Source organism: Chiloscyllium punctatum, chromosome 47 (genome assembly GCF_047496795.1).
Source record: "Chiloscyllium punctatum isolate Juve2018m chromosome 47, sChiPun1.3, whole genome shotgun sequence".
NCBI lineage: Eukaryota > Metazoa > Chordata > Chondrichthyes > Orectolobiformes > Hemiscylliidae > Chiloscyllium > Chiloscyllium punctatum.
In genome coordinates, this window is record NC_092785.1 from 18,768,931 (window position 1) to 18,796,717 (window position 27,787).

The 27,787-nt window shown below is 46.6% G+C and overlaps 1 protein-coding gene and 1 long non-coding RNA gene across 6 annotated transcripts in view; one reads left to right on the forward strand and one right to left on the reverse strand.

Moving 5' to 3' along the window:
- LOC140468530 (uncharacterized) overlaps nt 1-3,926 on the reverse strand; it is a 26,964-nt gene extending 23,038 nt beyond the window's left edge. For both annotated transcript variants that reach the window (XR_011955677.1, XR_011955678.1), the window contains exon 1: nt 3,842-3,926. This is a non-coding gene — a long non-coding RNA (uncharacterized lncRNA). The remainder of the gene's footprint in view (nt 1-3,841) is intronic.
- Nucleotides 3,639-27,653, forward strand: LOC140468527 (NACHT, LRR and PYD domains-containing protein 3-like). 4 transcript variants are annotated; one of them, XM_072564615.1, is made up of 11 exons: nt 3,639-3,810; nt 7,091-7,187; nt 13,302-13,468; nt 14,168-14,339; nt 14,434-14,499; nt 14,983-16,714; nt 25,564-25,650; nt 25,768-25,938; nt 26,055-26,225; nt 26,358-26,525; nt 26,681-27,653. In XM_072564615.1, the coding sequence occupies exons 1-11, from the start codon at nt 3,745-3,747 to the stop codon at nt 26,766-26,768; spliced, it is 2,985 nt and encodes a 994-aa protein (XP_072420716.1). In that variant the 5' UTR covers nt 3,639-3,744; the 3' UTR covers nt 26,769-27,653. The 4 variants fall into 4 exon arrangements, with proteins under 4 accessions (XP_072420716.1, XP_072420719.1, XP_072420717.1 ...); XM_072564616.1 differs by lacking the exon at nt 3,639-3,810 and adding an exon at nt 3,848-3,926; XM_072564617.1 differs by lacking the exon at nt 3,639-3,810 and adding an exon at nt 6,199-6,312.
- Nucleotides 27,654-27,787: the final 134 nt, after the last annotated feature.

Genomic DNA, 27,787 nt, shown 5'->3' on the forward strand with positions numbered 1-27,787 from the left:
ACGCACAAATGCCTGATCTATTTTACTCCAGAGTCATAGGGATGTAGAGCACGGAAACAGACCCTTTGGTCCAACCCGTCCATGCCGACCAGATAGCCCAACCCAATCTAGTCCCACCTGCCAGCACCCAGCCCATATCCCTCCAAACGCTTTCTGTTCATATACCCATCCAAATGCCTCTTAAACGTTGCAATTGTACCAGCCTCCACCACTTCCTCTGGCAGCTCATTCCACACACACACCACCCTCTGTGTGAAACTCCAGTTCAGATTTCCAATCAATTCTCATTCATAATGATGGAATGCATTCATTTAACATTGAAATAACTGCCCCGGGGCCGGTATCCCTTCACCAAGACACACCTTTGTTTATAAGTGCACAATACACGGGCTCCAACCAGCTAGCTCAAAGCCAGTGTCGAGAGTGAGGAGACCCTCCCGCTTCCTTTCTTTGCTTGCCTTTTCTCTCTTTGTTAAATTTATCCCCTACATGATCACTGCACAGTAGTAGAGCTTATATTTCCCCCACGTCACCCTGTATCCGTGGCTGCGTGTGTTTGTGTGGAGAGGAAGCACTGCATTGTTGGAGAGTCAGTCCTGAGAGAACGTTTGGAACTTCTGAAGCTAAGTAATACAACATGGTTTGTGGACCTCACCAGTTTCCTCATTTCCCCTTCAGTTCAAACCTGCCAACACAGCACCATCCTCATGACCTATCCTAACTGCCTATCTCCCTTCCCACCTATCCACTCCACCCTCCTCTCGGACCTATCGCCTTCACCCCCACCCCCCATTGCACTCTTGGCTACCTTCCCCCACCCTCCCCTCTGACCTACTGTACTCTTGTTCCTTCTCCCCAGCAACCCCCCCCATCCACCTATTGTACTCTTGTTACCTTCTCCCCAGCAACCCCCCCAATTTATCTCTCCACGCTGGAGGCTCCCTGCCTTCATTCCGGATGAAGGGCTTTTACCCGAAACGTTATTGATTTTCCTGCTCCTCGGATGCTGCCTGACCTGCTGTGCTTTTCCAGCACCACTCTAATCTAAACTCTGATTTCCAGCACGTGCAGTCCCCACTTTTGTCTATGGTTTGCCTAATGCAGTTCCTCGAATTCAAAACCTGAGATGCCAGCCAGAGAAAAACCAACTGAAAGCTCATGGACTTTATAATTTCCGTTTATCTTCAGCAGATGGGGAATTTGGCTCAATACTTCAACATCTGTTTGAACTGATGGAATTAGATCCTGTCCTTAACTCCTTTGAATTAAACTCTACCAACTACACATTGAGATTGCAATCTGACGAATGAGATTTGTACGCTGATGCACCCTTTCCAAGGATAAGGTGACCACAGAAATTAGTCTTGTGCTCTGATTTAACTTGCACATCCCTTTGGGTGGGAATGAGGAAATCATTAACTTACCCAGTAAACAGTTCTAAGGAAAGGCAGCGTTGACAATATACGACTGAACCCCTTCATTATGAGAGTCAGTCCCTTTCCCTGTAACTCTGCAGAAAGCCAAAGCCAATCCTGATGGCAGCAGAGAACATGAGAGTCTGGAAATATTCAGTCTATTTCTATCTTGGCTTCCTACAGGTCATGCTCATCAAGGATACCCACTTTCAGATTTCATCGACCATGTTTAAATATGCTGCCTTTAATTGTACATTGATCTAAAGAGCTTCCACTCTCTTTCCCATTAGTCAGAGGGAGCTCAAGGAGCAGATACGTAGGCAAACACAGAAAGGTACAACAGAAACAGAGTTATACTTATAGCAGATTGTAAACTTGCTAACACAAACTGAGAGTGCCTTCAGTGAGAAAGGGGCATACAGGGGTGACTCTGTAAAGTCCATCCAGCAGACCTTGGTGTGCTAGTAGGTAGATAATCGCATGAGAGATAGGGCAGTGTTCAACCAATCCCAGCGACCACCAATCTCCCCCTTTTCCTCGGCTAAACCGATGACCATATTGGTGCGACCTCGTGCAAAAGGAGGTTGAACAGTTCATCAACTTCACCAACACCTTCAACCCCGACATCAAAGTCACCTGGACCATCTCTGACATCTCCCTTCCTTTCCTGGACCTCTACATCTCTATTCCCATTTCCGGCCACTAGCTCAGTGGTCGAGCATAGGCTTTACATGTATGAGGCCCCGGGTTCAATCCTCGGCATCTCCACAGGTGATTCTTTTGGGATAGTCAGCACGGCTTCGTGCGTGGGAAGTCATGTCTCACAAACTTGATTGAGTTTAGAGAGGAAGGAACAAAGAGGATTGATGAGGGCAACGTGGTAGATGTGATCTATATGGACTTCAGTAAGGCGTTCGACAAGGTTCCCCATGGGAGACTGATTAGCAAGGTTAGATCTCACGGAATAAAGGGAGAACTAGCCATTTGGATACATAACTGGCTCAAAGGTAGAAGACAGAGGGTGATGGTGGAGGGTTGTTTTTCAGACTGGAGGCCTGTGAACAGTGGAGTGCCACAAGGATCGCTGCTGGGTCCTGTACTTTTTGTCATTCACATAAATGATTTGGAGATGAGCATTAGAGGTACAGTTAGTAAGTTTGCAGATGACACCAAAATTGGAGGTGTAGTGGACAGCGAAGAAGGTTACCTCAGATTACAGCAGGATCTGGACCAGATGGGCCAATGGGCTCAGGAGCCTTGGAGTCTGCCACCACACGGGATCAATTGGCGGCACAGTGGTTAGCATTGCTGCCTCACAGCACCAGAGACCCGGGTTTAATTCCCACCTCAGGCGGCAAACTGTGTGGTGTTTACACATTCTCCCTGTGTCTGTGTGGGTTTCCTCCCACAGTCCAAAAAAGTGTGCAGATCAGGTGAATTGGCCGTAGTGTTGGGGGGGAAGGTGTAAATGTAGGGGAATGGGTCTGGGTCGGTTGCGCTTCGGCGGGTCGGTGTGGACTTGTCGGACCGAAGGGCGTGTTTCTACACTGTAAGTAATCTAGATTTCCCCAGTTTCGCCTCCCCCCACCTTATCCCAGTTCCAACCTTCGAACTTGGAATCGCCCTCTTGACCTGTCCATCTTCCTTCCGCTCCAACCTATCACCTTCACCCTCACCTACATCTCCCTATTGCATTCTCAGCTACCCCACACCCCCTCCCTGCTCCCATTTATCTCTCAGTTCCCTGGCCCACAAGCCTCATTCCTGATAAAGGGCTGATCAGATTCTCCTGCTGCTCAGATGCTGCCTAACCTGCTGTGCTTTTCCAGCACCACACTCTTCAAAACAAATTAAGGAGCATGAATGTGAGTCACCATTATTTAAACAGGCCGGATAATAGAATGTGATCCATTTTAGCACAAATAGTTTAACTGACATCTCAAGGAAAATACAAATGTCACCAAGTTGAGCATGGTCTCAATGCGCCTGCGTCACAGCCGGGCGCCGACCGCACATCGACGCGCCTGCGTCACAGCCGGGCGCCGACCGCACATCGACGCGCCTGCGTCACAGCCAAGCGCCGACAGCACATCGACGCGCCTGCGTCACAGCCAAGCGCCGACCACTCGTCGACGCGCCTGCATTACGGCCGGGCACCGACGGAGTCTCAATGCGCCTGCGTCAGGGCCGGGCGCCGACAGCAACTCAACGCGCTTGCGTTGGAGCCGGGAGCCTGCGCAGGAGAAGAAGCGCCTTCCCTGAAGTGATTCCCGGCCGTTGCGGAACGCGCGCGGTCCTTTGAAAGAAAAAAGAGAGAGAGAGAATAAAGATGGAGGTTTCAACAGAGTCAATCCCGGCACCACCGGAGGAGCAATTAACAACCTGTACGGTTCAGGTCGGTGCTGGGATTTAAGCGACATAATTACCTTGATCGTGTGCGCGCGCTCGCGCGGGATTTCTGAACACGGGGGCGGAGGGGAAACCCAAACTGTAGGCCCGACCGGAAATGAGGTAATCTGTCCTACGTCATTGCGAGGCGTGCACCGATTGGTGAAGCGGGCTGTCAGGTAATGGTTCTGGCCAACCAGTGAGGGGTGGGCGTCATCAGGGGGGCGGGGACAAAAGGCGGCTCAGCCTCCTCCGCATTCGCCGACCCCAGAACATCCAGCTCCGTTTGTATCCCCACCATCCACCCCCCCAACCCCCTCCACAAACACACCCCCATAACCCCCCCCACTACCACACACACCCCTCTGTAACTCCCACCATCCACCCCCCCCAATAACCCCCCCATTACCTCACACACCTCTCTCTGACCCCCACCATCCACCCCCCCCATACTCCCCCCGCAAACACACCCCCATAACCCCCCCCCACTACCACACACACCCCTCTGTAACTCCCACCATCCACCCCCCCCAATAACCCCCCCATTACCTCACACACCTCTCTCTGAACCCCACCATCCACCCCCCCAATAACCCCCCCATTACCTCACACACCTCTCTCTTACCCCCACCATCCACCCCCGCAAACACACCCTCATAACCCCTCCCACTACCACACACACCCCTCTCTGACCCCCACCATCCACCACCCCCATACTCCCCACACACCCCACACACACACAGCCATCCCCTCTCTCTGACCCCCACCTTCCCCATCCCCATAACCCCCACTATCCCCATACCCCCCCACCCACCACACCCAAACACCCCTCTCTGACCCCCACCATCCACCACCCCCATACCCCCCCAAACACACGCCCATACCTCCCACACACACCCATCCCCTCTCTCTGACCCCCACCTTCCCCCATTCCCATAACCCCCCCCACACACACACACACACACACACATCCCTCTCTGACCCCCACCATCCACCACCCCCATACCCACACAAACACACCCCCATAACCACACACACCCACCCCTCTCTGACCCCCACCATCCATCACACCCATACCCCCCCAAACACACCCTCAAAACCTCACCCCACACACACCCATCCCCTCTCTCTGACCCCCACCTTCCCCCATCCCCCCTCTCTGACCCCCACCATCCACTACCCCCATACCCCCCCACCACACACACACACCTCTCTGACCTCCACCTTCCCCCATACCGCCCTACACACACACCCATCCCCCCCTCTGACCCCTGCCTTCCCCCGTCCCCCCCCCCTTTCTAACCCCCACCTTCCCCATCCCCCCTCTCTGACTCCCACCTTTCCCATAACCCCCCCACACACACACACCCATCCCCTTCTCTGACCCCCACCTTCCCCCATCACACCCAACCCCCACCTTCCCTCATAACCCCCCCACACACACATACTCCTCTCTGACCCCCACCTTCCCCCATCCCCCCTCTCAGACTCCCACCTTCCCCATCCCCCCTCTGACCCCCTGCCTTCCCCCATCCCCCCCCTCTCTAACCCCCACCTTCCCCATCCCCCCTCTCTGACCCCCACCTCCCCCATAACCCCCCACACACACACACACCCATCCCCCTCTCTGACCCCCTCCTTCCCCATCCCCATAACCCCCCCACCCCCCACCTTCCCCCATAACCCCCCCCACACACACCCCCCTCTCTGACCCCCACCTTCCCCCATTCCCCCTCTCAGACTCCCACCTTCCCCATCCCCCCTCTGACCCCCACCTTCGCCCATCCCCCTCTCTGACCCCCACCTTCCCCATCCCCCCTTCTCTGACCCGCACCTTCCCCAATGCCCCCCTTCTGTGACCCTCACCTTCCCCAATCCCCCCTTCTCTGACCCCCACCTTCCCCTATCCCCCCCACCTTCCCCCCTCTCTGACCCCCACCTTCCCCCCTCTCTGACCCCCACCTTCCCTCATCCCCCGATAACCCCAACCCTCCAACTTTGCCATTTCCCCCTCTTTCTGTACTCCCCAGTTTCCCTATCCTCTCTCTATAACCTGCATTCCTCACCTTCGCCTCCTTCCTCTGTAATCCCCAATACCCCTTTGTAATCCCCACCCCACTTTCCCCAACCTCCTCTGTAACCCCCACCCCAGCTTCCTCTGTAACCCACATCCCTCACCCTCCCCATTTTCACTCGGTAACCCCACCTTCTCCCATGTCACCCCCATCCCCGCGTACCCTCACCTTCCCCACCCCCTCTCTGTAACCTGCATCCCCCACCCCGACCTCTTTCCCCATCCCCTCTCTAACCACCATCCCCTCTCTAACCCCCATTATCCACCGCCTTCCCTACCCCCTCCCCCCAGCACCACCGCAGTTATTCAGTTATGAGAGCTGCTATAAATATAATCTAATTGATAGCCAGGTCATACGTAAAACATGCGGGTCATGTCATTTCCACTGGAGATGTGATGAATTAACCAGCTAAATGAAGACGGCGGTTTTAGAATGTGATGGCAGTAAACCATGCATAGAATATTATGATTATTTTCAAATTTGATCAATGAATAAAGCATCACGAGACTCTGAAAATCCAAACACAGGCTCATTGGATTGATCTATCATCACCTGGAATGCAGATGCTGGAGAACAGAGTCAAAAAGTGTGGTGCTGGAAAAGCGCAGCCTGTCAGGCAGCATCCGAGGAGCAGGAGAGTCAACGTTTCGAGCATAAGCCCTTCCTTGACTTTCCTGTTCCTCGGATGTTGCGTGACCCGCTGTGCTTTTCCAGCACCACACTTTTTGAATCTATTGTCACTTGGTCCATGTTTCCCTGCGGATTATTCTACAGCATGCAGAGGTTCTTGTGGCACAGTGATAATGTCCCTACCTCTGAGCCAGGAGCCAGTGTTCAAGTCCCAACTGCCCCACTGGAGTGCAATGACATCTCCGAATGGGTTGATTAAATAAATTTTGTCTTCACCATGGGATTAAGGTTGTGGTTCTATCATGCATGGGTGTTCCCAGTGTTGAAGCTTTCCTGAAGGCAGCTAACTTGTGGAGATCACTCGAATTGTCAGGGTTTCATGTAGCAGTTGTTCACACCTGATATGGAGGATGTAGAGCGGCACAGGAACAGGCCCTTCGGCCCACTGTATCTGCACCAAAAGTTAATTATAAATGTAGGAAATGTTTAATCCGAGACTTAAATTGCTGTGTTACAGATTTCAAATTTAACCAGGCAAAATTTCTACTTCTCACTTCATTGTTTTCGTTTAACCCTCTTCAGGACCTGGAAACACCTGTCGATGTCGTACCCGAAATACAAGAAGGTTCAAACAGCGAAGAGGATCTATCACCACCAAAAAAAATGAAAATGGATCCAGGTGAGGTCATAAAGTAGAACAGAATATGACTCCCTTGGTGATGAAATGTTCAATCTCAAGCTGGAACCTGTATGAACAGGAAGTAGGGGAAGGATGAGGACAAGAAACTATTGACCAAGTTGAGGGGTCTTGCAGTCACAAGTTAAAATAAGGCGCTCAGTGCTCGACCTGCTGAAGAGGTGTTCATATTGTGTATAGGGAGATGGCTACCATGGACAGCTGGTCGTGGCGTTTAGTGGTTAGTTGGTGTTTGTGGATACAGATTGCTAGCTATCTGCCTGATTGTCCTATACAGTGTTTTGTGCAGTCTTTGCATGAAATCTTGTAAATTACGTTAATTTTGCGTATGTTGGGTATAGAGTCTTTTATCCTGGTGAGTTGTTGTCTTAGCATGGCTGTCATGAATCCGCATGGTCGGGGAAGTCTGGCTGCCAGTTCCGAGATGTTTTTTATATAAGGTAGCATGGTTCGTGGGTTGCGTCGTGACATGTTCTCGTCGTGTTGTCTGTCTGTTAGGCATCTGTCCCTAGCAGCCATACACACAGATTTAACTGGGACAACGTAACGATCATAGAACAAGCTAAACAGAGGCCAGGCACCCATCGACAGACTCCATCAACAGACACATAGACCAAGACCCAATATACCAGCCATTGCGATGAACAACCGTAAGCAGCAGGAACGGAACCAAAGAAATTCTAAAAGACAGTACAGCATCACTTCTCAGGAAGTTCCAGAGCACTGAAGGTGTCACCAAGACAGGGATGAAACGTCTGCGGTCCAGATTTCTATCACCCACAACCATGGCAACTGGCACCTGAGCTACAAATCTTTACACATCTCTTTACTTGTCTATCAGTAGAATATGATATTGCACGTACATGGGATTTGGTAAGGTGACTTTGATACTAATCACTTTGAGGAGAGTGAAAAGCTCCTTGAAGATTCTTGGATTAATGAATTATGAGACAACACTTGAATTTAAGGTCATTGCCTCGAGTTCGTATGGACTCGATCAGTGTAGTTCAGAAAAAGGACTGGATGTTTTCAGTTTTTTTGGCAGTTTTGCAGTTAATTGATCCATAATTTGATGTTGAGTTAGTGAATTTTTACAGATTTAAAGGAAACAAACTGAAGGTATGATAAGTTTGACAAATTGGTGTACTTTGTTTTAAAGAATTGGCTACAGTCAGTTCTTCAATAATGTGAGGGTTGTGTTCTTGTGAAACCCCGCATTATAGAAAAATCGGACTTCAGAAACAGCGCTTAATGTGTTGGCCGTGTAATCGCATTCCAACCAGCACGCATTTTTAAAGTTCGCCTTTTAGAATTTGTCAATCGCGTTGACAAAACACGCATTATAACAGAACAACCCGTGGATTCATAATGTAGTATGCAGCATGTCATTACAATAGACTCCATTTCTGCGATTTTGATAGAATGTAATGTTCAGAGAGCAGACCATCCTGGAGTGTGTTAGGTGGCAGCATCCAGTTCTGCGCTGTGATAGAGCTGGGGCTGATTGTGTAGTCTCCAGTCAGTCAGCCAGATCAGTTCAGGGGTCACTAAGAAAACAGTGGGCTAGTGAGCTGTACATACGGGAAGGCAGCTGAAGTCCTAATGATCTGTCGCACAAAAAAAAGACCCTTCGGCCCATTGAGTCTGCTCTGGCTAAAAATGCATCGGCAACTATTCTGATCCCATTTTCCAGCACTTGCCTTGAATGCTTAGGTGTCACAAGTTCACTTCAAAATGCCTCTTAGGGGGCCTGCTTTTCCACCCTTTCAGGCAATGAGGTCCAGATTCCTTTCACCCTGCGGTGTTAAAAATGTTTCTCCTCACATCCCCACTAAACCTCCTCATCTCCGCCTTCCCACCCCCACCCCCACCCCCACCCCCAGCTTAAATCGATGAGCCCTGGACCTTGATCCTTCTACCAAGGGGAGAAGTTTCTTCCTGACTACCCTGTCGATCCCCCTCGTAGTTTTATATATTTCAGTCACTTCCTTCTCAATCTTCTCTGCTCGAAGGAAAACAATCCCAGTCTGTCCAACCTCTCTTCATAACTGAGACTCTCTCCAGCCCATGCAACATTCTGGTGCATCTCCTCTGCACCCTCTCCAACGCGATCATATCTTCCTATTGTGTGGGGACCACTTTGACATACTTTGACTGATGCTATCAAGTCAAGTCGCCGTGGTCTTACCGGACCAAACAGCTATTCTTTCGTTACAGCGTGACAAATGGTAGTGGTTTAAATTGAGGGCCACCAAATCTCAGGCGAGGGGGGAGTTTGAGAAGAAGAGTCCTTCGTGGTAATCTCAGCCGGTGCAGGAATTGAACCCACACTGGCTGTATCACATTGCTTTGCAACCCATCTGTTCAGCCAGCTGAGCTAAACTGAAGCCTTGAGGGGACCAGAACTGCACACGCTACAGTCCTGTGGCCTAATCAACATTTTAAACAGTTCCAGTGGAACTCCCTGCTCTTAAACACTCTGCCTTAGCTAACAAAGGCAAATATCCCGTATGCTGCCTTAACCACTTTATTTACCTGACCTTCTACTTAAAGGAACTGGTGTATGTGAATACCAAGGTCCCTATGATCCTCGGTGCTTCCCAGGGTCCTACAGTTCATCACGTATTCCCTTACTTTATTTATTCTGCCCAAGTGCATTGCCTATACTCATTCCAGATTGAATTCCATTTGCAAGTGATCAGCCCAGCTGACTAGCCTATCTGTAACTTCCTGTAATCTAAAGCTATCCCCTCACTATTTACCACCCCACCAATTTTCATATCGTTTGCAGACTTACTGTTGTCCCATTCCCCCCCCCTCAGTCTAAGCAAGACACTGAGATGCAGTGTGGTTTTACCTCCTTCATCTTTATTCCGGGCCCTGGAGGGAGAGAAGGATTGCCCATGTGCACAGAGACATGAGTTCTCGGTCTTCTCTCTGGAACAGCAGTTTCTTGATGAATTGTATAATCATTTTACAGGGAGGAGCATCCAGATCAGGCAACATACATATTGATTGGATGCCCGTTACAATCAGTGAGCATCAACAGTAAAAATTAAGCCATCTGTTCCACCATGAACGTTCTTAACCTTAATTGGCTTCACACAGTGAATACTTTTCACCTTGCTAACTGACCTTACATACTGAATGCTTCCAATATTGTTAAATGGCTGTACATGATGAATACTTTTCCACTTTGTTCACCCATTACCCTTGCCTCCAGCACCCCATTGTTAACTGCAAGTTCTTTTCTGATCTGAGTCATGCTCAGCTGAACCTCATGTTTCACAAAACTCAGGACTTAACTTTTTTCCTATCTGCTTTTATCCTGCATTAGTACATTCAAGTCTAAATTGTTTATATCTACCTGAAACAGCAGAGCAATTCGAACAAGAACAAAGAGCAGTACAGCATAGAAACAAGATTAGTGTGGTGCTGGAGAAGCACAGCAGGTCAGGCAGCATCCGAAGAACAAGAAAAATCGACATTTTGGTTTTTGCCTTCTTCAGGAATGATATTGGCCATGTAATTGCTCCTTTTCTTGCTCCTCGGATGCTACCTGACCTGTTGTGCTTTTCTAGCACCATGCCAATATTGACTCTCATCTCTAGCATCTGCAGTACCCAGTTCTGCCCAGCTACTCAGCCCATCAAACCTGCACTGACACATGCCTTTCTAAACTAAACTCCTTTTGCCTCTATGCAGTCAGTATCCCTCTACTCCCCGCTGTCTGTCAAGATGCCTCTTAAATGTGGCTATTGCGTCAGCTTTCACCACCTCACTCTGGCAGCACATCCGGGCACTTTTAACCCTCTGTGAATGAAAGACTTGCCTCTCAAAGATCCTTTTTAAACTTTCTCCCATTGACCTAAAACCTACATCCCCTAGTAATTGACCTTCTTATCCTTGGTGGGGGGAAGAAAAATACTCCCAACTATCTAGTCTGTCCATGACACTCGTAATTTTGTAAGTCTCTACCAGGTCGCCCCTCAGCCTCCAACATTCAAGTGAAACAAACTCAAAATTTTCAACTGTCTCCTCGTAGCTAATATGTTCCAAACCAGACAATGTCCAGTTAGACCTTATCTGCACTCTCTCCAAAGCCTGCACATTCTTCTGTTAGTGTGGCGACTAGACTGTACACAATATTCCAAAACGACCTAACAAGTTCTATGCAGCAGTGGCATGACTTGTTAATTTTTACATTGTATGCCCTGACCGATAAAGGCAAGCAATCCTTATTCTCTTATTCGCTTGCATTGCCACTGTATGGGCCTGGTGCTGTTAGAATGATCTCTGGGAGCGGCCGAGATGGGATCAAAACTCTGAGGAAATCCTGGAGGGTTGTGAAAGTGGGAGGGCCACTGGCTGTGTGTGTGTGTGAGGGTCTTGGACAAAGCCCTGCCGTCATTAATACTTCAGCACAGCTGAGTTAGTGGAGGCTGGAAAAACCCAACGGCAGTTTGTAGCTTGGTGAAGAGCTGCAGTTTCGTTAGTGAGTTAACACAAGAGTGCAGTTGGAGTCCACTGAAGGATGAACCCACGACAGGAGAGCGATAAACTAGAAATAGGAGCATTTGTTAAGGCAGTACAGTGGCTCTTCAGAGGGTGATTCAACACTAGATCAGTGGAAGAATTGTAACCCCTAGTGCAGCTTAAGGAGATATGATTGTTATTAACATCTGAGGGTTGTTGCTGAGAAACGTCTGGAGCCATTGTGGGCCACATTTGCTAATTGATGAATGAGAGTTTGATTGCAGTATATTTCCCATGTTTACCACGTGTTAATCCTGAGTGTTAGAAATGGATTTTAAACATTATAATGATGTTCTAACTGGTAAGTTTGTTCAAATCTGTGCAAACTTACAACTTTATTGTCTTTGTAAGTTCACTGGATCTCAGAAGGTTGTTAGGTCTGTGTCACTGAGTATATACCAGAAAGTAATTGATAAACGTTTAGCTATTAAAGGCATCAAGGTTTTGGAGAGAGAGCGTGAATATATCATCGAGATAGAGGATCAATCTTGATTGTTTCATTTATTTTAGAAACAAAAGTTATTCGTCCCTTACCAAGTCATAATACATTTGGTGACATTACCTGCAATCAAAAATATACAGAGGAACCTCGACTATCCGAATGAGGTGGGCAGGCGCTATTTCATTTGGACGATTGATTATTTGGATAATCAATTTTACCTTAAATGATGAAAGACCTTAAACAACGTCCCAAACAGCTTTTACGATTGCAAGAGCATTTATCAGTTTCTGGGAACTCAGTGTCGCGATAGGCTGTTTTCCCTGGAGTGACCTTATAGAGGTTTACAAAATTGAGGGGCACATGGATAGGATAAATAGGAAAAGTCTTTTCCCTGGCGTGGGGGGAGTCCAGAACTAGAGGGCATAGGTTTAGGGTGAGAGGGGAAAGATATAAAAGAGACCTATGGGGCCACATTTTCACCCAGAGGGTGATACATGTATGGAATGAGCTGCCAGCGGAAGTGGTGGAGGCTGGTACAATTCCAACATTTAAAAGGCATTTGGATGGGTATATGAATAGGAAGAGTTTGGAGGGATATGGGCTGGGTGCTGGCAGGTGGGACTAGATTGGGTGGAGATATCTGGTCGGCATGAACGGGTTGGACCGAAGGGTCTGTTTCCGTACTGTACATTTCTATGACTCGAAAGACAGAAGCACCGCCTCGTGCGTGTGATTGCATTTTTGAACTTTTTTTCATGAATGGCCCGGTGAAGTGACAGGAGTACTGTAAAACACTTACTTTTGCAAAGGGCTTACCTAAAAAACATTCAGTCGCTGATGCTTGAGGTGCTTGTGTTTCTTTGTTTTTGCCAGCGTTTTCATGTGTTCTTCAGTGCACATAAATCAAATACATTTATCTCTTTGATACAGCGCTCTTGCGGGATCTTGAAATTTTCTTTGGATAGTCCGATATTCAGACAATTGATATTCGGATAATCGAGGTTCCTCTGTAATTTGAAATGTTTTCTGGCCAAGCAAATTTGCCATTCAGATCTAAAATAGTCAACGTAAGTGGGTTGTTGGACAGTATTTGATAGTGTAGCTAATTGTTTTCACAGATTCTGGTTCTGCTATCACTGAGCGATTGAAAATGTGCGACGACTACCAGCTGTTCCAGTTGTTAAAACTTTACCGGGACAGACTGGAACGGGCGATTGAAGAAGGGACGGACAGACTCAGCCTCCTGCTCAAAGAAGAGGGATATTTCACTGACCAAGAACATTGTGTAAGTCTAAATTTAGCACAGCTGTGCCAGATCCATCAAGGCACCAATGAATTTGGTAATCTCACTTTTGATAATACCTTTTCCAAGTCCACTCTAAATGTTATTTTAATAAGTTAAAAATCACACAACACCAGGTTATAGTCCAACAGGTTTAATTGGAAGCACTAGCTTTCGGAGCCCTGCTCCTTCATCAGGTTGTCAACCACCTGATGAAGGAGCGTCGCTCCGAAAACTAGTGCTTCCAGTTAAACCTGTTGGACTATAACCTGGTGTTGTGTGATTTTTAACTTTGTGCACCCCAATCCAACACCAGCATCTCCAAATCATATTTTACTGCCATTATTGTGCTCAGTTCAAAGCCCTCCACTCAAGTTTTGACCTGCAGCAGTTTTATTTCTGAGGAAATTGCCGAGTGTGACAGCAGCAAAAATAAAGCACAAGAGACACATAGATTGTATTATCAGTCAGTAATCTCATTTAATGTCAGACACTGAAGGACAAAGGACAAATCTGAATTTGGTTTGTTCACATTTATTTGCGATTGCAAAAAAAGCTGTGAACACAGGATTCATTCTCAATTTTGAATAAGCCCCTGCTGAAAAATGCTGGGAAATTCCGTAACCGAGCCTTTCTTTCCCCTCTAAATTTGTTGATATTTTTCTCTCTGCTGCTAAATGTATTCTTTATCATTCCACACAGAAAGTCACTGAGCTCACGGAGAAGGGAAACCGGGCAGACAGTTCCAAACTTCTCCTAAACCTGGTGATGGAGAAGGGCTCTCGGGCAAGAAGGATGATGTGGGAGTTCTTCGCAAAACAATGCGATGGGCGTCCAAAGTTAGATAAAATATTGAAAGAAATAGAAGAACTGGGTACAGTGAAATCTCACAAGTAATTTAATTTCAGATTCAGATGCTGCTGGCTGTGAACCAGTCTGACTTCATGAAATGTAATTGCTTTCAACAGGATCTGGTTCGTTCGACTGTATGTACATTGGGCAGGATTTATCTGAAATTCCCAATCAACTGAAAGGTAATGGATGAAAGAGAGACTGCACGTTGTTGGTTTCACTTGTGACAATTAGAATGTCTATTGACATTCCCATTTGCCTAGAAAAATTGTCCAATTCTGTGAATCACGTGTAGAGGCTGATGGAAAACGAACAAAAGACGAACACCATTGACCCGTGTTTGTTTCCAGTCTTGGGCGACTGTCTGTGTGGAGTTTGCACAGTCTCCCAGTGTCCGTGTGGGTTTTCTCCGGGTGGTCCACAATCCAAAGATGTGCAGGTTAGGTGAATTAGCCATGCTAAATTGTCCATATGGTTCAGAGATGCGTAAGTTAGGTGCATTATTTAGCGGTATTTATAGAGTAATAGGATAAGGGAATGGATTTGGGTGGACTTGTTGGGCCTGTTTCCACACGGTATGGATTTTATGGTAATATAATTAAGAGTTTTTTTAATGACCACTTATCTTTCATTGGGAATCACTTTCCTGTCTGTTCTTATTGAAGATGCTCAAGTGAAGCACAGAGCAACGCTGCGGGAGCAGACTGAGTCGCTGCGAGTGAATTCCATCTTAAAGAAGGAGGTGGTTAAGATTTTCGAGCTGGTTGATCATTACGCTGAGCTATCGATCATTTGTACTCCTCGGGACGCTCAGCTCGTGGAACATGAGCTGCTGGCAAGGAGCCGAGAACATGACGTGTGGAGAGAGAAGCATCTCCGCAGAGAAATGACCAAAATTCAACCTGATCAACTGTTCCAGGCCAGTCCTCCGGAATCGGAAAACAAATCCGGGATCTCGTCAGCACTCAGTGGAGTCCATGGCATTGGAAAGACAACAATGGTCCAAAAAATTGTTTATGACTGGGCCACAGAGAAAATGTACCAGCAATTTCAATTTATTTTCAGTTTTAAATTCCGGGACTTGAACTCTGTTAACTGTAAGATAAACTTGAGGAATCTTATTCTTACTTTCTATCCTTATTTTGGGAATGTTCTGGCAGAGCTGTGGAAGAGTCCAGAAGAATTGCTGTTTATATTTGATGGTCTAGACGAGTTTAACGGGAGTCTCAACTTTGACAATCCAAAACTTATTGAATCACAATCCACGTGCACAGATCCAGAGTTCCAGTGTGAGGTGTCGGACATCGTGTGCAGTTTAATACAACACAGGCTGCTCCCGGGATGTTCAGTGCTGGTGACTAGCCGTCCCACAGCGTTGCATTTGTTGGAAAAGGCGGCGATCGGTGTCTGGGCTGAAATCCTGGGAATGGTTTGTGATGAGCGGAAGGAATACTTCAACAAGATTTTCGAAGATCAGGCAGTGGCAGCAGCTGTTTTCAAACACTTAGAAGAGAATGAGATCCTGTATCCCATGAGCTATAACCCTTCCTACTGCTGGATCCTAGGTCTGTCACTTGGTCCCTTCTTTATGCCAGGAGATGGGAAGCAGCAGGAAGCTCCCAAGACCATCACCCAGTTGTATTCTCACTATATTTGCAACTTGCTGAAAAGCCATAGCCAGATCGAGGATCTCCGTGATGTGTTTCTGAACCTCGGTGAGATGGCCTTTGCAGGAATCTCCGAGAAGAAAGTTGTCTTCACAAACGAAGATTTGATCAAGTACAATCTACAACCTTCCCGGTTCCTGTCTGGGTTCCTGATGGATCTTTTGGGAAGAGACGATTCTGCACAGAGTGCGACGCATGCATTCCCACATCTCACCATCCAGGAGTTTGTGGCTGCGCTCGCACAGTTCCTGACTCCCGAACCAAAGGACATTGGGAAGCTCCTGAACGAAGCCCAAAGCAAGGAAGGTGGGCGATTCGAGATCTTTCTCCGTTTCGTTGCTGGTCTCTCCTCTCCGCAGTCGGCTCAGCCCCTGGAGGAGTTTCTGGGTCCTTTTCTGAAGCAGACAACCTCTCGAGTGACTGACTGGGTGAAGGAGAAAGTGAATGGACAGCTTGTAAACACAAAGAACAAAATTGGGAAAAGGAACCACATGAACACGTTGCACTATTTGGCAGAGTCTCAGAATAAAACACTGGCGCAATCCACAGTCGGGTCTGTCGAGACATTTAAGTTTTGTGGGTTGCGACTGACCCCGGTTGACTGTGTGGTTCTGTTTCACGTTATTGGACTCTGCAATACAATAAAACACCTCAATCTGGAGAACTGCTTTATTCAGTACGAAGGACTACAGCGACTGGGCCCTGTACTGCACAAATGTCGGGAGTTGAGGTAACTCTGTTTTTGTCTTGATTTAGAGATGCCGGTGTTGGGCTGGGGTGTACAAGGTTAAAAATCACACAACACCAGGTTAGAGTCCCACCACGTTTAATTGGAAGCACTAACTTGCGGAGTGCTGCTCCTTCATCAGGTGGTTGTGGAGTACACAATTGTAAGACACAGAATTTATAGCAGAAGTTTACAATGTGATATAACTGAAATTATACAGTTGATTGTTTGTTAAGTCTCTCATTTGTTAGAATGACCATGTTAGCAGCACGGTGGCTCAGTGGTTAGCACTGCTGCCTCACAGCACCAAGGGCCCAGATTCAATTCCAGCCTCGGGTGACTGTCTGTGTGGAGTTTGCATATTCTCCCTGTGTCTGCGTGGGTTTTCTCCGGGTGCTGCAGTTTCCTCCCACAGTCCAAAGATGTGCAGGTTAGATGAACTGGCCATGCTAAATTGCCCATCGTGTCAGGTGCATTAGTCAGAGGTAAACATGGGGTAGGGGAATGGGAATGGGTGGATCCCTCTTTGGAGGGTCGGTGTGGACCTGTTGGGTCGAAGAGCCTGTTTCCATACTGTAGGGAATCTAATGTAAAAGTTTCACTTCTTTCAAAACTTGGGGTTTCTGTCCAGTGACAAGTTAAAATGGTAGACAGGAAAGGAAAAAAATATTTTGTGTTAATTTCCTGACCAGCCTCACTACAATTCGTCAGACCCTGTACTTACTGATCTAACAGACACGGCAAAGCCCTAACGTGTCACAAGAATGCAATTTAGATTCCCCAGTCTTAAGGACGCTATGAACTGAATCGCAGAGCGTTTTTTCAAAGTTGCATTCTGAAGTGGATGTAACTTTTTTTTGTGATTTACATATGAAAGAAGTGAAACTGACATGGTCATTCTAACAGATGAGAGACTTAACAAACAATCAAGGTATTTTTCAATGTATAATTTCAGTTGCATCACACTGTAAACTTTTGCTATAAATTCTGTGTCTTACAATTGTGTACTCCACAACCACCTGATGAAGGAGCAGCACTCCGAAAGTTAGTGCGTCCAAATAAACCTGTTGGGACTATAACCTGGCGTTGTGTGATTTTTAACTTTGTATTTTTGTCTTATCAGTGATGATTATACATGTCCTCCATAATGAAGGGAAACAAACAAGATGTAGCAGAGAAGTTATCAATGATTAGGGGATCAGTTCATAGCGTCCTTAAGACTGGGGAATCTAAATTGCATTCTTGTGACACATTAGGGCTTTGCCGTATCTGTTAGATCAGTAAGTACAGGGTCTGACGAATTATAGTGAGGCTGGTCAGGAAATTAACACAAAATATTTTTTCCTTTCCTGTCTACCATTTTAACTTGTCACTGGACAGAAACCCCAAGTTTTGAAAAGAAAAATCCATGATTAGTTTAAATTAAGTGCATTTTGTCAGGTGCTTAGTTTTCCTGGGCATAGCCTGTAAGGAAAATGATATTTTTTTTTCCCTGCTGTAATTATTTGGAAGCGTTTGCAATCTGATCGTTTAAGTTGCAATATCTCGCAGCTGAAACATGCCAATTGAAAAGGCTCCCATTCAATGACTTGTGGGGCTGAGTTCCCAGAGTGCACAATGGTTAATAATGAGGCTGTGCACACAGCAGATAATGAACTCAGGAATTTCCTGTTATCTGCCATTATGTGTGGGCGCCTGTCAAGGATAGGATTGTTTTCACAGTATTGCCAAAAACCCCTGGGCCAGGTACACCTGCAAGAAATGGTGAGCTAATGTTTAAGGCAGTACAGTGGGATTGTCCTGTCAGGCTACATAGACTCCCTACCGTGTGGAAGCAGGCCATTCAGCCTATCAAATCCACACCGATCCTCCGAAAAGTGTCCCACCCAGATCTAACCCTCTCCCTGTGACACTGCATTTCCCATGGCCCATCTTTGGAGCCAGTGCATCCCTGCACACGATGGGCAATTTATCAAGGCCAATCCACCTGACCTGCACATCTTTGGACTGTGAGAGGAAACCCATACAGACACTGGGAGAATGCACAAACTACACACAGACAGTCCCCCGAGGCTGGAATCAAGCCTGGGTCCCTGGCACTGTGAGGCAAGAGTGCTGACCACTGAGCTGCCCCATGGGCATAGACATTTCACTCAATGGTATTACTGTCTTGGTCTTATTATAGATATTTATATAATATTGAGTATAATCTAGTGCTTACAATGTATAAAGAGAATCGACGCTTTATCATTTCATTCTCAGAAAATCAGCCCATTCTCCAAGAATGAGGTGGTGACCAGAATTATACAATGAACTCCACGTGTGGTCTAAAGCAAACCTCAACATCAGGCTGGTATGGCGCAGTGGTAGTGTCCCTAGCTCTAGGCCAGAGGTCAGGGCTACATTCCTGTTTGCCTTTATTTGTTGACAGACTGAATTGAAAATAAAGCCTGCTTGTTTTACGGACCGATTCACCAGTGTCTCTGTGTTTCCCCACCTCCCGTAAGCCTCTACGCTAATATAACGTGTATTTACTGAGTGATGTGCTGACTCCTTTTAAGGTCTAATAGTTTGTTGCATTCACTACAGAAGTGAGGATTCCCCTCCTCCCACCTTCTTCCGTTTGCAAGTTGACAATTGTTTTTGATTCCAAACAAACATCTGAATTATGAATACAAATTGTGAACAACAATGCTGTCAGCAATTTTGCTTGTGGAGCATCACTCTGTAACTTAATAACTCTAACTAACCTCCCTTTAGGTATTTTTAATCAATCTGTTCAGACATGTTATGACACATGACTGAACATGTTGTGACTTGAACCCAGACCTTCTGGCCTAGAGCAAGGACACTACCACTGCGCCATAACTGCCCTATAACTACCCTTTATCCTCATTCTCCACTTACTGTCTTGAAGGCATCAAGCTGATTATTCTGCTTTCTGACTCCACTTTCTCTGACCTTTATTAGTTTGTGTTGCATTAAGTGGTGGATGTGGCTACAATTGCAATGTCTGAAATGTATTTGGACAGGTACATGTATAGGAAAGGTTTGGAGGGATGTGAGCCTGGAGCAGGCAGGTGGGACGAGTTTATTTTGGGATTATGTTCGGCATGGACTGGTTGGACTGAAGGCTGAAAAGCAGGACGTCCAAGGCGGTTATCTCCAGTTTGCTTCCAGTTTCTTGGGCAGGTGAGGCTAGAAACAGGGAGATAATGGACTTGAACGTGTGGTTGGGGAACTGGTGCAGGAAGCAAGGATTTAAGTTCTTGGATCACTGGGGTATATTTTGTGGCAAGCATAAATTCTACAAGAGAGACGGTTTGCACCTTAATAGGTTAGGGACCAGCATTCTGGCAGGCAGGTTTCTTACTGCAACACCGCTACATTTAAACTAAGTAGCGGGGGGGGGAGGGGACAAACTGGATGTTTAAAAAGGAAATTGAAGGGAAAGTTAGAACAAGAGAAGTCAAGAAAGACAACTGTATCAATGAGGCAGAAAACTTGGAAAGGGATCATGCTGTAAGGTGAGTGAAATAGGGGTTGATGGGAAGGGTGAGGGCAGTAACAAATTAAAAATACTACACATGAATGCATGAAGCATTAGACATAAGATGGATGAGCTTGAGGCTCTTTTGGAAATTGGCAGATACGATATTGTGGGGATAACTGAGACGTGGCTTCAAGTGGGCAGAGCCTGGGAAATGAATATTCAAGGCTACACATGCTATCGTAAGGACACACTGACGGGCAGAGGGGGTGGGGTGGCCTTGTTAGTAAGGGAGCTAATTCAGTCCCTTGCGCGGGGGGACCTAGAGTCAGTTTGGATAGAGCTGCGAAATACTAAGGGTAAAAAGACCCACTTGGGAGTCATCTACAGGCCCCCAAGGTCTGGATGTCGGATGTAAGTTGAATCAGGAGCTGAAATTGGCCTGTCGCAAAGATGTTACTACAGTTGTTATGGAGGATTTTAACATGCAGGTAGACTGGGAGAATCAGAATGGTATTGGACCTCAAGAAAGAGACTTTGTGGAGTGCCTCAGAGATGGATTCTTAGAGCAGCTGGTGCTGGAGCCGACCAGGGAAAAGGCAATTCTGGATCTGGTATTGTGTAACGAACCAGAATTGGTCAGAGACCTCGAAGTGAAGGAGCCATTGGGAAGTAGTGACCATGATACATTAAGCTTCAGTCTGCAATTTGAGAGGGAGAGGGTACAGTCGGAAGTGACAGTACTTCTGTTGAATAAAGGGAACTATGGAGCTTTGAGGGAGGAGCTGGCCAAAGTTCAATGGTGCAATACCTTAGCAGGGATGACCGTAGAGGAACAATGGCGGATATTTCTTTGTATAATGCAGAAGTTGCAGGATCAGTTCATTCTAAAAAGGAAGAAAGATCCCAGGAGGAGGCATGGGCGGCCGTGGCTGATGAGGGAAGTTAAATAACATATAAAGTTAAAAGAGAAAAATTATAACATAGCAAAGATAAGTGGGAAAACTGAGGACTGGGAAGCTTTTAAAGAACAACAGAGGATTACTAAGAAAGAAATACGCAGAGGAAAAATGAGGTACGAAGCTAAACTGGCCAATAATATAAAGGAGGATAGTAAAAGCTTTTTTTAGGTATGTGCAAGGCAAAAAAATGGTTAGGACTAAAATTGGGCCCTTGAAGACAGAAATAGGGGAATATATTACGGTGAACAAAGAAATGGCAGAGGAATTAAATGGCTACTTCAGATCTGTGTTCACTGGGGAAGACACAAGCAATCTCCCTGAGGTAACAGTGGCTGAAGGACCTGAACTTACGGGAATTTATATTTGCCAGGATTTGGTGTTGGAGAGACTGTTAGGTCTGAAGGTTGATAAGTCTCCGGGGCCTGATGGTCTACATCCCAGGGTACTGAAGGAGGTGGCTCGGGAAATCGTGGATGCGTTGGTGATTATTTTCCAGAGTTCGATAGATTTGGGGTCGGTTCCTGAGGATTGGAGGGTGGCTAATGTTATACCACTTTTTAAGAAAGATGGGAGAGAGAAAGTAGGAAATTCTAGACCAGTTAGTCTGACCTCAGTGGTGGGAAAGATGCTGGAGTCTATTATAAAGGATGAAATTACGGCACACCTGGATAGTAGTAACAGGATAGGACAGAGTCAGCATGGATTTATGAAGGGGAAATCATGCTTGACTAATCTTCTTGAATTTTTTGAGGATGTAACTCTGAAGATGGACGAGGGAGATCCAGTAGATGGAGTGTACCTGGACTTTCAGAAAGCTTTTGATAAAGTCCCACACAGGAGGTTAGTGAGTAAAATTAGGGCGCATGGTATTGGGGGCAAAGTACTAGATTGGATTGAAAATTGGTTGGCTGATGGGAAACAAAGGGTAGTGATAAATGGCCCCATTTCGGAATGGCAGGCAGTGACCAGTGAGGTACCGCAGGGATCCGTGCTGGGACCGCAGCTTTTTACAATATATGTTAAAGATATAGAAGATGGTATCAGCAATAACATTAGCAAATTTGCTGATGATACAAAGCTGGGTGGAAGGGTGAAATGTGATGAGGATGTTAGGCGATTACAGGGTGACCTGGACAAGTTAGGTGAGTGGGCACATGCAGTTTAATGTGGATAAATGTATGGTTATCCACTTTGGTGGCAAGAACAGGAAGGCAGATTACTACCTCAATGGAATTAATTTAGGTAAATAGGCAGTACAAAGAGATCTGGGTGTTCTTGTACACCAGTCAATGAAGGCAAGCATGCAGGTACTGCAGGTAGTGAAGAAGGCTAATAGCATGCTGGCCTTCATAACAAGAGGAATTGAGTATAGAAGCAAAAAGGTGCTTCTGCAGCTGTACATGGCCCTGGTGAGACCACACCTGGAGTACTGTGTGCAGTTAGGTCTCCAAATTTGAGGAAAGACATTCTGGCTATTGAGGGAGTGCAGTGTAGGTTCATGAGGTCAATTCCTGGAATGGCGAGATTACCTTACCTTGAAAGACTGAAGCGACTGGGCTGTATACCCTTGAGTTTAGAAGACTGAGAGGGGATCTGATTGAGACATACAAGATTATGAAAGGATTGGACACTTTGGCAGCCAGAAACATGTTTCCGCTGATGGGTGAGTGCCGAACCAGAGGGCACAGCTTAAAAATGCGGGGTAGACCATTTAGGACAGAGATGAGGAGAAACTTCTTCACCCAGAGAGTGGTGGCTGTGTGGAATGTTCTGCCCCAGAGGGCAGTGGAGGCTCAGTCTCTGGATTCATTTAAGAAAGAGTTGGATAGGGCTCTCAAAGATAGTGGAATCAAGGGTTATGGAGATAAGGCAGGAAGAGGATACTGATTAGGAATGATCAGCCATGATCATATTGAATGGCGGTGCAGGCTCGAAGGGCTGAATGGCCTACTCCAGCACCTACTGTCTGTTGTCTATCAGTTTCCATGCTGTGTGACTCTGACTTTTCTTAAAAGCAAGTAATTTAATCATTGCATTACTGTCATGTACTATTTCTGTGAGGACACTGGTGGTATGTGGTAATATCAATGTAAGAATAATCTTCAGCTCCAGGCTAACATTCAGGTGACACGGGATTTTATTCCCACCTCAGCAAGTAGTTGTCCGTAACTGCCCTCTGAAAGCCGAGTAATGACTCGATTGTAACGAACTTCTATAATGCCCAAACAAGCTAATGAATGGACCACCCAACACCCACTGAAACAACACAATATGAGCATGGCAGACCCAGCCCCCTCAATTGTGCAAACCCATTCTGATTAGCATCTAGGGGCTTGTGCCAAAGTTATGGAAACTTGTTCACAAACTCGTCAAGCAACATAACCGCGCTCTAAGAATTATACCACACAGATACTATTGCCCCCACCGTTCCTGGGTTACCTATGTCCCAGCCGCAGCACAGACTGTCCACTGGAGTGGTGCCAGATGATTGGAGGTTGGCAAATGTTATGTCCTTGTTCAAGAAAGAGAATAGGGATAATCCTGGGAATTACAGACAAGTCACTCTTACATCTGTCGTGGGCAAGTTATTAAAGAGAATTCTTAAAGACAGAATTTATGATTACTTGGGAAATCATAGTTTGATGTCATGTCAGCATGGCTTTGTGAGGGACAGGTCATGTCTCACAAATCTTTATTGAATCCTTTGAGGATGTGACGAAACACATTGATTCAGGTAGAGCAGTGAATATGGTGTACATGTATTTTAGCAAGGTGTTTGATAAGGTTCCCCATACTAGGCTCATTCAGAAAGTAAGGAGGCATAGGATACAGAGACATTTGGCAGTCTGGATACAGAATTGGCTGGCCCATAGAAGACGCAGGGTGGTAGTAGATGGAAAGTATTCAGCCTGGAGCTCGGTGACCAATGGTGTTCCACAGGGATCAGTTCTGAGACCTATGCTGTTTGTGATTTTTATAAATAACTTGGATGAGGAAGTGGAAGGGTGGGTTTGTAAGTTTGCTGATGACACAAAGATTGATGGAGTGATGGATAGCGTGGAGGGCTGTGAAAACCTCCCTATTAATCGTCTGTACTGGCACATGGGATCCCGTCCCATTTTAAGTGAAATCAATTTCTTTAGTACAATTTCTTTCATGTCTCATAAAACTGACCATATCTGCACCTGATCATCTCATTAGCTACATTTTAATTCTTCAGATCTGACAGCCTGTTTGTCAGATTTCATTGGCCACAGCAATAACTGAGAAATTATTGCTCCCTGCGTCCAGATTTTAACTTTGATCTACATGTGTTATGTTTGCCCAGCAGAATTTCCATCCTGTTCCTACCCGTGCCCTCAGTTCCAACATGAACCACCAGATATTGAACATCCCTCTCCCTTTCCAGATGAGAGATCCCTTAGCCTGGCACCTGGTAGCTAATATGTCTTACAGGGTTCTTAGTGTCACCACAGTGGACACTATCTGTCTCCTTTTTGATAGAATCCTGTATTACTGCTTTATTACAATAGCTGTTCCCTTCCTGAGCAACCTTCACAGTGAAGTGCCATCACAGTCCCTGTACCCAGAGCATTGTACCTGTTGGGTGGACAAGTGCCCGGGGAACTGTTGCCTGAACGTATCCCAGGTGCCCGCCATGTTGTACCCAGCACACTCATGCTCTGCATCTCATTGCTGTGATCTCCTCTCAAGTGTAATTGTCTTTCAAATAAAACAGTTCAGAAGTTTCTCTCCATACCCCCAATTCTGTTTTAGAATGTTTCTACCTTTGAGACACAAGGCAGGTCTTTCCTAACGTTGGAGTCTGAAATAGTCTGCCATCCACAACTTCCCTTCGATGACAGTCGGACCATTTCTAGTTTTAAAGAAGACCAACGAATCATCTCTGATTTTCTGTTACCCCCTTGTGTAATGTTTAATGACACTGCTGTGAATGTTGTGAGGGCAGCACACACCGCTGCCTCCCGTCGCCAAGGGCCTGGGTTTGAATCCAGCCTCGGGCGACTGTCTGTGTGGAGTCTGCACATTCTCCCCACCTTTCTGTGCGTTTCCTTCGGGTGCTCTGATTTCCTCCCACAGTACAACAACGTGCAGGTTTGGTGGAAAATGCAGGGTTACAGGGTAGGGTAGGGGACGGGAGGTGGGTTTGGGCGGGATGCTGTTCAGAGGGTCAGTGTGGACTCAGTGGGCCGAATGTCCCACTTCCACACTGTGAGTCTCTGAGTTGTGCAGAGTGCGAATCATTGCCAGTTCACTGTTTAGTTCTCTGTCTCTCTCTTCTCCCCCCGCCCACCCCCCACTGATATGCGGCAAAGAAATACTGTATCTGTAGATGGACTTGTTTGTTTGTTTCTCACTGTCTGTCTGTTTATGGTTAGACTGGGAAGAAATAAGCTGGGAGATCCTGGAGTTAAACTATTAGCTGCAGCTCTGATGAACCAGGACTGCAAAATACAGAAACTGGAGTAAGTATCACACTGAGAGTTTTGTTTCTCTCACACATCGTGGTGTTAGTAAAAGAAATGATCCATACTGTGGGTTTGCTCTGATTCCTGTTCCTTCTCTCTTCTTGATCCTCCCAGACTGAAGAGTAACGCTCTCACAGATTGTTGTGCTGAGGATCTTGCCTCTGCTCTTGGAACAAATCAGACATTGTTGATTCTGTCCCTGAGTAATAACAAACTGGGCGATTCAGGAGTCAAACTGCTGTCAGTGGCTTTGAGGAACCCGGACTGTAAAATCCAGACATTAGTGTAAGGTCAAATTGTGGTACTGTGACTTAATTGGATGCTGGTTGGGAGTATGATGATAAATTATGGTGTTATTAGTAAACACTGAAATTCCTTCTCTTTCTCTCTCTGATTCTCAGGCTGAAGAATAACTCTCTCACAAATTCTTGCACTGAAGATCTAGCCTCCACTCTCAGCACAAACCGGTCGCTAACGGACCTGATTCTGGGTGGGAATAAGCTGGGTGATTCAGGAGTGAAACTACTGTCCGCAGCTCTGAGGAGCCCCGACTGCAAGATCCAGAAACTGCTGTGAGTTCCAGGTTGTGAGAGATTTGTGTGCTTGGAACTGGACGTCTGAGAGTTTAACTTATCGGGAATAGTGTATTCGCAAACACTGTGAATTTACATTAACCTCTGTTGCTTCTCTTGTCTTGCCCCCAGACTGTGGGATGTTGGAATCACTGATTCTTGTACCGAGGATCTCATTTCTGCTCTCAGTACAAACCGGATTCTGACGGATCTAAACCTGGGGTCAAACGCCTTCACGGATCGATCGGTCCCCGCTTTCTCCCACCTCATACAGACGTGCAGGAGTCTAAAGTGGATTTGGTGAGTGCTCATGTAGATAATCTAGGGAATAAGTGAATGACAGGTTCGGTTTGTAACTTCTCGGCGTGGCATCTGTCTGAATACCAAGCCCCGTCTTCCTGTCGCGTTGTTGTTGAATCTGTTTACCTTTCTGTGTCATCATTAATCTGTTTCAGGCTGGGGCGAAATCGGTTCAGTCCAAGCAAAAAGAGACACCTCAAGTTGCTGCAGAACTCCAGACCAGGGCTGAGCGTCGAAGTATGAACGTTTCAATTTGCTGTTGTTGCTGGTCTTGTTACGTGAACAGTTTGGGCCGATCTTCGATTCCTTCCCTTTAATCGGCCACCCTCCGGGTTGAGATCCTCTTGGCTGTTTGCTCGTTCCAAGCTCGAGCCGAGCCCTAGTGCCACCCCCGCCACCCCGTTCGTGATGCCAGGGGCACAGGGTCATGAGACTCAATCGCCTGGCCCCAGGGCTCTGCTTTTGCAGGGGTATCTTGGCCTGAATGTTCCCTGCCTCAAGCTCTGAGGAAATGCGTGCTCAGGAAGGGGCAGTCCTGGGGCTCAGTCTGGCCTGTAGTACGAACACTCAGTATTTCTGGGTTATTAAATACACTATCAGTGCCCACACTCAGTGTCAGTTCCCATCGATCCTCCCGGCAAATGAACGTGAGTGAATTCAGGATGGAAATACGGTATATTCAGCTGGGTTGATTCCACCATCCAAAGGCGGTGAGCATCTCGTGTCGGCTTACCCCCCCCCCTGCTGGGTCAACAAGCCGAGAGGAGAAAGCAGCAAACTGCTACGTGGGAATCTGCCCTTGTGGGGTTGTTTTGTGGGCCTTTGCAGTTTTCAGGCCCCCGATCTTCCTGTAATTCTGGCGTCATCATGGGAACCGGTGCTACCCAAGGAAATTTAGAATTACTGCAGACTGAATTTTAAAATGGATTCGTTGTGGATCATGAGATGTTTCAAAAGAGCTGGTGATCCCATAGAACATACTGCAAAATGGAGGTACTAATGAACGGACTTGTATAAACCTGTATTTGTGTGGCTTTGTATAATGATGCACAACTTGGAAATGTTTCCTACTTTGTTAAACTTCACCTCTGCTACACGCTTCCTGGATTAAATAAGTAAAGAACTGAGGCCAGTTGTTGCTTGTTTTTGAATTGAATGATATGTTGTCTTAACCAAGGGCAGGGTCAGGGATTTTAACAACTTAAAAATTGCCCGACCTACCAACTAACCCCGAATACCCATCTCAAAAGCAGCAGTCGTGT